At 51.7% G+C, this 13,124-nt stretch overlaps 1 protein-coding gene across 2 annotated transcripts; it reads right to left on the reverse strand.

The window, feature by feature from the left end:
- Positions 1-1,249: 1,249 nt before the first annotated feature.
- Positions 1,250-8,339, reverse strand: NEURL3 (neuralized E3 ubiquitin protein ligase 3). Of its 2 annotated transcripts, XM_053587394.1 has the most exons (4): positions 8,267-8,339; positions 3,802-4,287; positions 2,242-2,313; positions 1,250-1,555 (listed from the first exon to the last, which is right to left on the reverse strand). In XM_053587394.1, the coding sequence occupies exons 1-4, from the start codon at positions 8,292-8,294 to the stop codon at positions 1,389-1,391; spliced, it is 753 nt and encodes a 250-aa protein (XP_053443369.1). In that variant the 5' UTR covers positions 8,295-8,339; the 3' UTR covers positions 1,250-1,388. The 2 variants fall into 2 exon arrangements, with proteins under 2 accessions (XP_053443369.1, XP_053443368.1); XM_053587393.1 differs by lacking the exon at positions 8,267-8,339 and having other exon boundaries at positions 3,802-6,556.
- Positions 8,340-13,124: the final 4,785 nt, after the last annotated feature.

Consider the following 13,124-nt stretch of genomic DNA (forward strand, 5'->3'; position numbering starts at 1 on the left):
AAATCAAGAATGACAAGAATAGGGCGGCGCCTATGGCTCAGTCAGTAAGGCACCGGCCCCATATACTGAGGGTGGCGGGTTCAAACCCAGCCCCGGCCAAACTGCAACCAAAAAATAGCTGGGCGTTGTGGCAGGCGCCTGTAGTCCCAGCTACTCGGGAGGCTGAGGCAAGAGAATCGCTTAAGCTCAGGAGTTGGAGGTTGCTGTGAGCTGTGTGAGGCCACGGCACTCTACCGAAGGCCATAAAGTGAGACTCTGTCTCTACAAAAAAAAAAAAAAAAAAAAAAGAATGACAAGAATAAAGTCTGGTCAGGACTTGAGGGTTGGGATTATAGCATTATCCTTTATCAGGCATCCTCAAACTTTTTAAACAGGGGGCCAATTCACTGTCCCTCAGACCGTTGGAGGGCCGGACTATAGTTTAAAAAAAAAAAACTATGAACAAATTCCAATGCACACTGCACATATCTTATTTTGAAGTGAAAAAACAAAGCGGGAACAAATACACATCGCCTCATGTGGCCCGCGGGCTGCAGTTTGAGGACCCCTACTTTACATGCTCAGCTGAATAAAGCCTGACTCAGTCCACCTGGACAGTGGGTCTGGGGAAGACAGAAAAGCATGTCTATCCCCAAATGTCCCATCATCCTGACCAGTCCACAGCTCCACCCACTCCCAGAGATTGCCACAGAGAGGACACAGTCCAATCATTACAAAATCATTCATGAAACACAAACTTTATTTTGCAATCTCAGAAAATGGCAAGGAAATAATCATAATGACCACAGTGCGCTTTTGTGTGTTAAATTATCTTCAGATGCATGATCTCATCCGGACCTCAGAGCTACCCTGAAAGGGGGGCAGGGCAGGTAAGCGCAGGTCCACTTTGGAGGGGACTTGTCAGAAGTGCCCCAGCTTCCACATGGGCTGTACACATTCCTCTTGGTTATCTCTTAGCTCCTGATCCAGGCTCTTTAACACCCCAGGTGTGCAGGGTTGCCACTGGACACAGGCAGATCCCTTAAATTCCCCTGTCTAAAATAGTCTAAAATGAAAATGACAGATGTTTTCAACATGAATGGAGTGAAGGGAATAAAAAGCATGTCTGGCTATAAAATGAGGGGTTAGGCTACCTCCTCCCTGAACAAAGCATCACATCAGATGAATAGTTCTGGCATGGGCAGGAAAAGGAGTTTCTTCTCACTCCACTGGCCAAGCCTGTGTTGGGCAAAGCATGGGGGAAGCAGCCCCTGCCCATCCTTGCCTTCCTCTCTCTACTGCTGACTCCTCTCTCCACGAGTGGGCACAGATGTAGGCCCAACCTGCTGTCCACACCACGAAGGCTTCTCCTCTCATGAGTCTACACTGGTCCTCAGAGCAGGGGAGACTCATGCCGGGGCCAGGGCCTCTATCTGCCAGCGACACAAGGGGCACTTGGCCGTGTCCTTGAAGACTTTCCAGGCACAGTAGCTGCAGAAGTGCTTGTGGCCACAGGGTACAAGGCAGGTGTTGGCAACATGGTGTAAGCAGACAGTACATTCATCTCCCGATGCAGCTGGAAAGGGGGACAACATAGGTCAGGGCATGTGGGCGCAAGGGATGGGCAGCCTACTTCTGAGATAATCACAGGACAGAGAACTGTGAAGTAAGGTTTTGAAGAATATTACTTCATAAGAAATACTTACAATGTGATCAAGTGAAAAAAACTGGGAAGAAAACCATAATGTACATAAATACTTATCAAATTCCGATTTAGAGAAAAAGAAAGCTTATGCTATCTCTAAAATCGAAAGGGAGAGAGAAAGGAAGGGAGGGAAAACAAAGTATAAATAATTCCCCATATATACATATGTATATAGCTGTGACTAAAAAGTACTGGGAGGAAGTTAACCCAAAAGGTAATGGGTGATTTTAATTTTTACTTTCATCTCTATCCTTTAATAATCCTTTAATATTTATTTCTGCTTGGCAAAGCCTTTACAATGAATGTAGATTGCTTTTTTTAAGCAAGAACAAAATAACATTATCTGCTCATGGATAAGCAGATGTTACTTATACTTAGCCAATGTTCTGAAAGGCAGAACTGTTAAATTGGTTTTAGTATTCTAGTAGGCAGAGCTGAATCATTTGTCCCAAAGCCCACAGGAGACTGGACTGAGTGATGAGGGCTCAAGCAAACTCCCACCCCACCCCCAGGTGCCAGAATCCTGGGGAGACCCTGTGCTTGGAGAAGCCACTCACCTTCACGCTCTGGCACTTCCATGTTGCTGAGGACATAAGACACAGTTGTGGGGAACTGGCTGGCTGTGGAATCTAAAGCAGAGGAAAGAAGCTCAGGGCCATGAGGGCAAACCCAGGTGCGCTCATCAGGTCCAGGCCCCAAAGCAAAGTGCCCCTCTCCTTTGTTTTCTGGGTTACAATGCTGAAGCTACCTACTGATTGTAAGACTCTGGCCTGAGCCATCCCTTCCCCAGCTTAATCCAGCCCAGGGAATTCCTGGGTGCTGGATGATTCCTTCTAAACTTCCCTTTTTCTTTGCTGTGATACCACTGCCTGAGTGCAGACCCTCAGCAAGAAGTATGTTTCCAAACCCAGATGTGCATCACTATCCCCCAGGAGGCAGGAGAACAGAGGTGCTAGGCCTGCTCCAGACCTGTCAAATCAGGTGCTCCAAAGTGTGAGGCTCCAGATGCAGTGGCAGATGATTTTAAAAAACAAATTCAGTGGGAGCGGGGATGGACCACCAGTAATGGGGGGAAGGGAGTTCTTCTTTTTTTCTTATCTTTTTTGAGACAGGGGTCTTCCTCTACTGCCCAGGCTGCAGTGCAATGGCACGATCGTAAATCACGGCAACATTAAACTTCTGGCCTCAAGGGATCCTCCCAACTCAGCCTCTGCAGTAGCTGAGGGTATTACCCCTCTCTGTGTTCCCCTGAAATCCACTCTGGAGTTGATAGAAGGGCGGTTCTGATTTTTTTCCCCCTGCAGGCAGAATCTTTTTCGCACCTGTAGCCCTGTTTTCTTTGCTTGCCATCTTTCTCTCTCAGGAACTCCCCCTTAAACTGCTAAGCCTGCCCAAATGTTAATTTGTAAAATGTAATCAGCCCTTTAACAGATGTTTGGAGTGCTGGTCATATCTCCTTGTTCTTTCTTTTTATTTATTTTTTATTTTATCTTTTCTTTTCTTTTTTTTTTTATTAAATCATAGCTATGTACATTGATATGATCATGGGGCATCATTCACTAGCTTCACAGACTGTTTACCAAGCTCCTTGTTCTTTCTTTTCCTTTCTTTCTTTTTTTGGGGGATGGGGGGGCAGAGTCTCACTATGTCACCCTCTGTAGAGTGCTGTTGAGTCACAGCTCACGGCAACCTCAAACTCTTAGGCTTAAGCGATTCTCTTGCCTCAGCCTCCAGGGTAGCTGGGACTACAGGCGCCCGCCACAACACCCGCTATTTTTTGGTTGCAGTTGTCATGTTGTTCAGCTGGCCTGGGCCAGGCTCGAACCTGTCAGCCGAAGTGTACGTGCCTGGCGCCCTACTCACTGAGCTACGAGCACCGAGCCCGTATCTCCTTATTCTTTAGGGACAAGGCTCGTCTCTCCATGCCTGGGGTCTTGTCCATCTGGTGTCTGCAGTGCCCAGTCTAAAAAATAACACTGGGCAAGTGTTGATGGAATAACTGAATTTGAACGAATGAACGGTTCTTCCTTTGGCTCCGGACGGGGGTGGGACGCCACCCGAGCCCCCATCTCCCCCTTCCTCCCTAGGGCCTGTCTGGGTCTCCGCAGTTGTCTCACCCAGAAGTTCGATGGCCTTGGTGGTCCCGTACACGTCCATTACTGCCCAGAGCGGGGCGCCCATGAGCACGCCCTTGCGCAGCAGGAACGGGCGGCCAGCGTTGATCTTAACGAAGAGCCTGCCATGGCGGTTCACCCAGAAACAGACCACATCCCCCTCAAGCGCGCAGTCCTCGGGCAGCACAGCAGCCCACGTCGGGCTCTGCTCCTCCAGGTCTGGGCACACGAAGGGCGGCAGGCTGGACGCGGACATGCGCGCGGGGTCCAGGCGCGTGAAGCCCACGCGGAGGCCGCCGCACCAGCCTTCCTCCAGCCGCAGCACGCGCAGTGCCACACGCTCTCCCGGCAGCACAGGCCGCTGACTGAAGACGATGCCGTCGTGGAACGTGGCGCGCCTGCGCGCGGTGCAGCAATGGGTATCCAGGTGCACCTGTGAGCCCTTGGCTTCTGCGTGGAAGCGAAGCGCCTCTGGGGGCGACTTGTTGTCTGCAGGATGGTGGGGGGTGGGGCAGGAGTGGAGAGTGTCAGTGTGGGCGAGGCCTGGGCCCACCAGCACCCTAGGGGGTCCCCAGCATCCACTGGTCACCTGGACACCCCACACACCCCACACATCCATCTCCCAACCCCCACCCTCGCAGCACTAGGGTGCACCACCTTGACCTCCCCTCTGGAGAACCATTTCCACCTCCCCAACTTCCCTGGGACCACCTCAACCCTCCCACTCCCTCTCCAGAACCCCAGAGACCTGCTTAGAGCCAGGTGAGGAGTCTGTTTTGCCCCTCGTTATGTCTGGGTTCCCACTTTGAACCTCCCCAAGCCTCAGGTCCCCTTGCTGAGGGCTGTTGGTGCTCTGCCCATGATGGATCCAATCTAGTAATGGGTATTATTGTTAAGTGGAAAGAGCAGGTGTAGTTAGCTGTGTGTGTCTATTCCATACATCTGCCTGGAAGGAAGGTGCCCAGCCGCTACCTGTGCTCCCCTCTGGCAGACGCCTCGTTTCCCTCTCTGCTTGTCCAACTTTCTCATTTTCCCACAGGGAACTTGCATGCTTGCAAGGTCCATGGGCCCTGGCAATGGCTACATCCTTGTCTTGGAAGAGAAAGGGGCCTGGCTGCTCCCTGTGGGTGGGGGTGCAGGCTGGAGAGGTGATCCCAGATCAGGCCTCTCAGAATCCTAGGCGGGCTCTGAAACCAGGGGACTTCCTACATGACACCATTCTGCAGCCCAGAGGGAGGGGAAGCCTCCTTCCTGGGCAGCCTTTCCTTTCAGTCCCAGGCCTAGAGGAAGCCAGGGGCGTTTCCTGCCTCAGAACTGCCTTTAGCCAGCCCGGAGGCCTGATCTCCCACCCCTGCCCTTTCCCTCCTGACCCTGCTCTTTCTGGCTTGGGGGACCTCTTGCTGTTGAAAACAAAAAGAAGTAAATTCAAGCAGAACTTGAACTCGACCCCAGCCTAGAGGGGCAAGGCCCTCCCCTCCCAGATTGGATCACTTTCCCCTGGAATGCTCTCTGACCACACACATGCCTGCAATCTTCTGGCAGGGCCTAAGAAATAGAGGCTTAATCTGGTCAGGCACACAGGACACCCTTGAGGTCAGAGTGAATCTGTCTTTGACCTCCACAGACCAAAGGTAAGCCTATATGAAATGCCCTTACTCGAGGCTTTAGAGACAAACACCCTGACTTTGGGACTTCTGAAAGGGCTTGCCCAGAGCCCCCTGTATCCACATTCACCCCCCTCACCCACGCCCCTGGCCAGCCAGCACCTTCCTGGATGCCCACATCTGTTGCTCCCATCCCAATAGTTCTGCCCAGACTCTTTGTTCCTCAAGGCTGTACCTAAGTTGAAGTCTCTGAGTCAGCACAAATGGTGATCTGAAATCAGACTGGGGCCCTGACATCGATGAGCCTGTCCTTGTACCCATTGTTGAGGCCACTTTATGGAGGGCAGGGACATAGTGGCAGGCCATGTCTGATACCCGGATTCTAATCCTGCCCATCTGCTCACCTAGACAGGTCACTGTCCCCTAGGGCCCATTCTCACCTGCATCTAGATTGATGTGCCATCTAGCTGATCCCTGCTGGGGGATCCTGTTTACCCTCCACCTAGGGGGCACCAGGGCAGATGGGGGTACCAATTATAACCAGCCAAAACCACAGAGGAGGGAGGCCACTCCCAGCTGGGTCACTACCCATCCCTGAGGTGGGACCAGGATAGAAGTCCTGGAGTGGGCTTGCGAAGGCTCCGAAGCAATGGCCCTGGGCAAGGGGCAGTGCTAGAGATGGTGGCCAGTATCCAAGCACTGTCCATATGCTACCACACCCAATCCTGCTGCCACCCTGAGAGGTTGATGGTGAGCAAACAGGCAACCCTGGCCTCACAGCAACCAGGGGCAGAACTAGGGTCAAACAGGAGTCACTCCTGCTCCACCCAGTGGAGCTCCTGTGGCAGTGACAATGGAGCCCCTCCACTTCCTGTACCTGAGCCCAGGGACCCAGCTCTCAGGGTCTGAGGAACTGGGGACTCATCATAGTCAGCACCTTGAGCCTGAATGGTAACCAGCAGAGATGAGCCCATCCTGGTTGTGGCAGGAGTTTCCACCTGGGCAGGTGCTTGGGACAGAGGGTGACCCCCTGCTTGGGTGGGAGGGTGAGCTCACTGCCCCAGGCACTTCCTGGCCCTGGGGGAGTGGGGCTCTGGCTGGCTGGGAGGCAGTTCAAGGAGGAAGAGGAACTCCACAGAAGTGGCCACAGTGGGTACATGAGTCTCACAGCAGGGCAGGGAGGGCCCGGGAACCCCAGGAGAAGCAGGCCTTGCCCTGGACTGGATCTTGCCAGTCTGTAAAGTTCACCCAGCCCTGCCTCAGGAGCCTTCCCAGTGGCAATGGGAGCTTGCTCTCACTTTTTAGAGGAGGGGGGCTGAGGGGACAGAGCCAGCTGCATAGGTCACTACATGGTCAGGACACTTAGGAACCCTCCTCTGCTGCACACTGAGCTCTGCTACCTACTGCGGGCAGCCCCAGAGGCCCTTACAAGATGCCTCTGGCTGGGGAACAGAGGGCCCCTCCGAGCTCAGTCTCCTCACATGCGCTCTCCTGTGTGGTCACATGACCAGGATTGCATGGCCAGGATTGCATGCGCTGAGCCCTACCCTCAACCTGCCAGCACCGCAGGGTCTGCAGGACTGCACCCACCCTACTAAGTTTGGAGCCAGGTCACAGTGGCTGAAAGGTGTAGCTATCTACCTCTACTCTGCCTTCTCCCACAAGGCCTAGAGGGGTCCTCCCACCTTTTGACCTGGGACATCCAGGCCACCCCACTCGCAGGCCGAGGTGTATGGGAGGTGGGCACAGGCCAGGTGTGAGCAGGACTGTCCCCAGTGGCTGTGCTGGCACAGTGTTCTGTGTACACAAGAGCCTGAGCACCCTCACCTTTTTATCAGCCCCCCTTTCAGGCAGGGTCTGAGGCTCAGAAAAGCAGAGTGACAGAGTGACAGTGCCCCAATTACTCTGCCTGCTCCCACCTCCCCTGGCTGCTGCCAAGGGTGGAATCAAGTGCTGGGCTGCACAACAAGGACCCGCTCCTGGACTGGACCTGGACTGGATCTTGACAGTCTGTAAAGCTCACCCAGCCCCGCCTCAGGAGGCTGCCAGGAAGTTCAGGGAACACAAGTCAGGGCCTTTTAGATGTCCCCACCCTGGACAGGTAGAGTCAAATTACAAGCTCTATGGGCTCTTGGAATTTGAGTGATGCAGGGCCAGCTCCCAGCTCAGCAAGGGCTTCTGCAGAACTTCATCTTCTTTGTCACCGCCTCTCCATCCAGCAAGTCTTTGGAGGTGCCAGGCGCCAATGAGCACCATGTAGCCTCCTTTACTCCTCCCCACCAGTCTTCCGGGAAAGGACTCAGAGGCGGGGTAGCTGTGCACATCCACATTCCCACCCCTGCACTCCCATGCTGCCTCCTTTAGGGCACTTCATCGCCCTGCCTGGACTCCAGACATAGGTGCTGCAGCAGTGGAAACATGGCCCAAGAGGACAAGGGCCCTGAGCTCCAGCTCCCAGCTCTTTGCCCGAGAGGGCAGGCATGTGTGGTCTCAATCTCTGGTGATAAAAGACCAGTTCCTTTGTCCCCACCCACACATATCCTTTCTGCTAAGGGACACCAGTGGCCTCAGATAAGTCTCATAGAGAACCTTCCTCTCTATACCCTTTTTGTTTGTGTGTCCTAGCAGCCTTGTAAGCTTGTCCCCAGCCTATAGATGAGGAAACTGAGGCCCAGGGACAAAGTTGCTTGCCTAAGATCCCACAGCTCAACTTGGCAGAACTGGGATCCCTCCAGGGCCCCTAAACTTTACACTGACCACCCCTCTACTTCCTGGAGCTCCCACCCCAGGCATGGCACAGAGCCCCTTCCATTTCCTGCACCCCTAGTCCAGGGACCAAGCTCAGGGCTTGAAGGTGTACTTACTGGCCTCGGAGCAAAGTTGGGCACCCATCAGCCTGGGGTCCTTGGGCACAGGTCCCTGGGTCTAGAAGGAACTATCTAGAGAAGGCAGTGGACGAACAGGTTTCCAAAGACTCTGCAGGTCCTCTTTATGGGCCACAGGAATCACGTTTCAGGGTTGATGATTAATTAAATGTTTCTGTCACGGGTTACAGTATCCAGGGAATTTCCTGATGATTTCCTGGTGATTTCTCCTGACTTCCAGCAGACCTGCCGCAGCTGGCTAGCCTGAGAGAAGGAAGCAGAGTGGGGACATGGCCCTGTAGGTATGACAGCAGCCTTTTTTATTCCAATCTCAACCTGGCTGTGCATTATAATTGCCCGAGGCATGTTAATAAGTACCCATGCCCTGCCCTGCCTCCAAAGACTCTGGGCCTAGGGTGAGGTGACGAGTTTTTAAAAGCATCTTGAATGATTCTACAGTGGAGATTCACTGCTACGGAGCCCATCACACAGAAGGCGCTCAATCATTGTTGCTGAAGCAGATTGAATTGAATTAACTACATCCCAGCACCTATGAAGTTACACCTACCCTTGGTTTCTAGCAGAGACGAGGGGTTAAGCAGACAGAAAGGAAAAGAGGGGCAGCACCTGTGGCTCAAAGGAGTAGGCAGCGGCCCCACATGCCAGAGGTGGAGCGTTCAAACCCAACCCTGGCCAAAAACTGCAAAAAAAAAGAAAGAAAGGAAAAGAGGTTGGATCATTCCCCTAGCCTTGCTAGAGCTGGAATTCCACTTTCTAGAAGCCACCACAAAATGCAAATAGCCCCACAAGAGGTCACGCGGAAGGCCCGGCTCCCAATGTGTTAGCTCTGGCAAAGAAGTCTGAGATATTATATACCTTTGATTTCTCTTAAAGCAACTAAGGCTCGTGGAGGGAAGTGGCTTGCTCTAACTTAGAGCTTCTCACCGTGGAGCCTGCACACACATCTCATGCAGATCTTGTTCAAATGCAGATTGGTCAGAAAGTTAGGGCCCTGCTTGAGATTCTGTTTTACTAACCAGGTGGTTCTGTGGCCCTACTGTAGGTGGCCTAGTTTGGTTCAGAAGAGTTTAAGTACTCTGGCCCTCAACCTCCAAGCTAAGACCCCAGATCAAGGCTACTGTAAGTGACAACTCAGCTACAGTATGGGCATCCCAGTGCACGTCCTCAGAGAAGCAGGGAATGGAAGTGCATTAAGTAGCCTGGGGAAGTTGGCTGCCAAGGGAGAGCAGAGGGAATCTGGAGTCAGATTGTCCCCTCTGTTACCTAGGGTAGCTCTCTTGCCCCCCTGGGCTCTGGTGTCCCTGTATGTAAAACAGTTGGGATAAGGGCGGCACCTGTGGCTCAAGGAGTAGGGCTCCGGTCCCATATGCTGGAGGTGGCAGGTTCAAACCTAGCCCCGGCCGAAAACCACAAAATAAATAAATAAATAAATAAATAAAAATAAAGGAGAACTGAAAAATAATTATTTAAAAAAAAAAAAAACAGGGCGGCACCTATGGCTCAGTGAGTAAGGTGCCGGCCCCATATGCCGAGGGTGGTGGGTTCAAACCCAGCCCCAGCCAAACTGCAAGAGAAAAATAGCCGGGCATTGTGGCGGGCGCCTGTAGTCCCAGCTGCTCAGGAGGCTGAGGCAGGAGAATCGCGTAAGCCCAAGAGTTAGAGGTTGCTGTGAGCGGTGTGACGCCACGGCACTCTACCCGAGGGCGGTACAGTGAGACTCTGTCTCTACAAAAAAAAAAAAAAAAACAGTTGGGATAAGATCTGTGGGTCCATTCTAGCCCTGACATGCTGCGACTTCAGTCTTGGTGAGGGTGTGAGGGCAACAACAGCTTTGCCATGGTAGATTTCCAAAGACACTGCTGCAACCCTAGACCTCCTCTCCCACGCCACACCCCTGGCAAGCTCCCCGTTTCCTCACTAGACACAGTCTTCCAAAGGCCAAAGGCAAACGGGTGAGGAGTCAATGCCCATCACAATAAGCCCAAGGTTGATGGTTCCTGCTGGCCCAGACTGAGATCCAGGCTCAGGGCATCCCCCACTGTGCCCTTGGTCGCCCCACCAATCTCTGGGCAGTGCTGGGAACCAGAGATCTCCTTCCCCCTCCTCCCTCGCCTTGGTTCCACCTGTAGTGCTGCCTGCCTTGGATGGCTCCCCAGAGGGCTGGCACCAAGAGCACCTTGTTGATAAACCACATTCTTATAAAAGAGATATGTATAACATCTCATCAGGAAAAGCAGGTCCAAAGCCTCCATCTGTCTGGAAAATTACTGCCCAGGGTGCACATCATGCTGGTCAAAGACAGCTGGTGTGGGTGGCACGGTCCCATCTGTAGGACTTTGGGTGGCAGGGAGGAGATATTCTGAGGAACTGAAACCTGTCCTAGGCTCAACGTCTTGGGGACAAAAGTGCCCAGGCCAGTCTCCCACCACACACCCATGTTTATTAGTATTTATCTAACAAACTAACAGAGTCCAGGACACACTATCCCCAAACATGGCACCTTGGCATTTAAGAAAGCAGAAGTAAAAAAATCACTCTCACTTTCCCTTTGCCCTTCTTCCCTGAGGTAGGTCAGAAGACCCTCATTAACACCCTTATCTCTGAAGACCTGGGGACAGAGGGAAGAAGTTTCTTGCCATTCACTCCTCCCCATTTTCCCAGTCACATTTCTACACGACAGTTCACTCTTCATCAAACCTAAGCCTCAAATACACAGATTTCCCTGTTTCTCTGGGTCTTCATTTCTGAAGGCTCCTGTGTCATGTGAACTTACATTAAACAAATTGGTTTGCTTTTCTCTAGTGAATCTGTCTTTTTTTATAGGGGTCCTAGCCGTGAACCTGTGATAGGTGAGAAAAGATAGTACTTCTCCCCTAAAAGGCACTACTGCTCAAAAAAAAAAAAAAAAAAAAGAAGAAGAAGAAGAAAAAGAAGCATTCAATGGAAGAACAATGATGGAGAATAAAACACCCCAGAAAGACCTGAGAATAGAAAGATCTTCCCAGTCTGGGGGCATGTACTCCAGGGGGAAATGAAGGTGATGAAGATAATTACATTTAACTACTACCATAAATGCTAGGCTTAACTTCTTGTGCACAAGATATGGTGGCCTCCACGGGGATAAAGTGAAGTTTTTCAGAAATTACTTTTCTTAGGGCCGGGTGTGGTGGCTCACCTCTGTAATCCCAGCACTCAGGGAACCTGAGGCAGATGGATTGCCTGACCTCACGGATTCGAGACTAGCCTGAGCAAGAGCAAGACCCCATCTCTAAAAAATAGGCAGCCATCGTGGGGGTTGCCTGTTGTCCCAGCTACTTGGGAGACTGAGGCAAGAGAATCGCTTGAGCCCAAGAGTTTGAGGTTGCTGTGAGCTATGATGTTACAGCACTCTACAGAGGCCCACAAAGTGAGACTCTCACACACACACACACACAAAAAAAGAAATTACTTTTCTTCTATTATACCTAATTGTAGTCGATTACTAATTAATAAGCAAAAACCAGAAACTTGAAGGATGTGAAGTTGTTTGTATAAAGCACTCCACATTTTAAAAGATAAAAAAATAAAAATAAAAAATAAAAAGCACTACTGTTGGCTTAGCACCTGTAGCACAGTGGTTACGGTGCCAGCCACATACACCGACGTTGGCAGGTTTGAACCCGGCCCAGACCAGTTAAAAACAACAATGACAACTGCAACAAAAAATAGCTGGGCGTTGTGGCACATGCCTGTAGTCCCAGCTACTTGGGAGGCTGAGGCAAGAGAATTGCTTAAAAAAAAAAGGCACAGGCGTTTGAGGTTGCTGTGAGCTATGACACTATGACACCACGGCATTCTATTGAGGGGGACATAGTGAGATTCTGTCTCAAAAAAAAAGCACTACTGTTCCAAGTCCAGTATTTACTTATATAATACTCATGGCAACTCCTTAGAAATGGTCTATTTATTGTAATCATGTCCATTTTACAGATGGAGAAACTGAGGCAGAAAAAGGTTGAGCAACTTGTTCACCATCACAAGACAGGAAGTGACAGAGCCGTGCCTTGGCATTGTGGCTCAAGGGCCTGTGCTTTAACCACCATGCTGTGTCCCTCCCTAGCTTCCACTCAGGGTGCTCGGCACATTGGAAGCATTTATTTAGTCAGTAGTTAATGTCCTCGCTGGAGTGTGCTGACAGTAGATGCTTCATAGATAGTTGCTGGGGCGGCGCCTATGGCTCAGTCGGTAAGGCGCCGGCCCCACATACCGAGGGTGGCGGGTTCAAACCTGGCCTCGGCTGAACTGCAACCAAAAATAGCTGGGCATGGTGGCGGGCTCCTGTCGTCCCAGCTACTCGGGAGGCTGAGGCAAGAGCATCGCTTAAGCCTAGGAGTTGGAAGTTGCTGTGAGCTGTGTGATGCCATGGCACTCTACCCGAAGGGCATAAAGTGACACTCTGTCTCTACAAAAAAAAAAAAAAAAAACGCATAGATAGTTGCTATCCGATTGCCTGAGTGCAAGGTGGAGGCTGTTCTATGATAGAGTCTGCACCCTTCCTTCCCCTCCAGTGCCATGGGCATGGCCAAGTTGGGGCCAAGCAAGTTGGGGCGGCAAGTTTGATCCAAGAAGATAGGGACTGGTCCCTGGAGAGGAGGACAGCCTCTGGGTGGCCTCTTCTGGCGACTATTAGTACTGCAGGCAGCTCAAGGGCTCTCAGAAGCTTCAAGTCAAGGAAGTCCTGCAGAGGGATGGAGGTCAGGGGCTGAGGTTTCAGAGGCCTCTGCACCTCCTCCTCACAACTCTCAGCCCTCCACTCCCTTATTCTCCAGGGTAAGCGGCACCTCATGGGGACCCCTCA

The sequence above is a fragment of the Nycticebus coucang genome, chromosome 4 (assembly GCF_027406575.1).
Source record: "Nycticebus coucang isolate mNycCou1 chromosome 4, mNycCou1.pri, whole genome shotgun sequence".
Taxonomy (NCBI): domain Eukaryota; kingdom Metazoa; phylum Chordata; class Mammalia; order Primates; family Lorisidae; genus Nycticebus; species Nycticebus coucang.

Bases quoted from the DNA above. Each gene is read 5' to 3' on its own strand.
- NEURL3 (XM_053587393.1), bottom strand. From the start codon at position 4,417: ATGGATGTGTGGGGTGTGTGGGGTGTCCAGGTGACCAGTGGATGCTGG. The intron at 2,314-3,801 runs GTGAGACAACTG...CCTCTGCTTTAG, and splicing joins CAAGGCCATCGAACTTCTGG to ATTCCACAGCCAGCCAGTTC. The intron at 1,556-2,241 runs GTGAGTGGCTTC...CCCCCTTTCCAG, and splicing joins GGAAGTGCCAGAGCGTGAAG to CTGCATCGGGAGATGAATGT.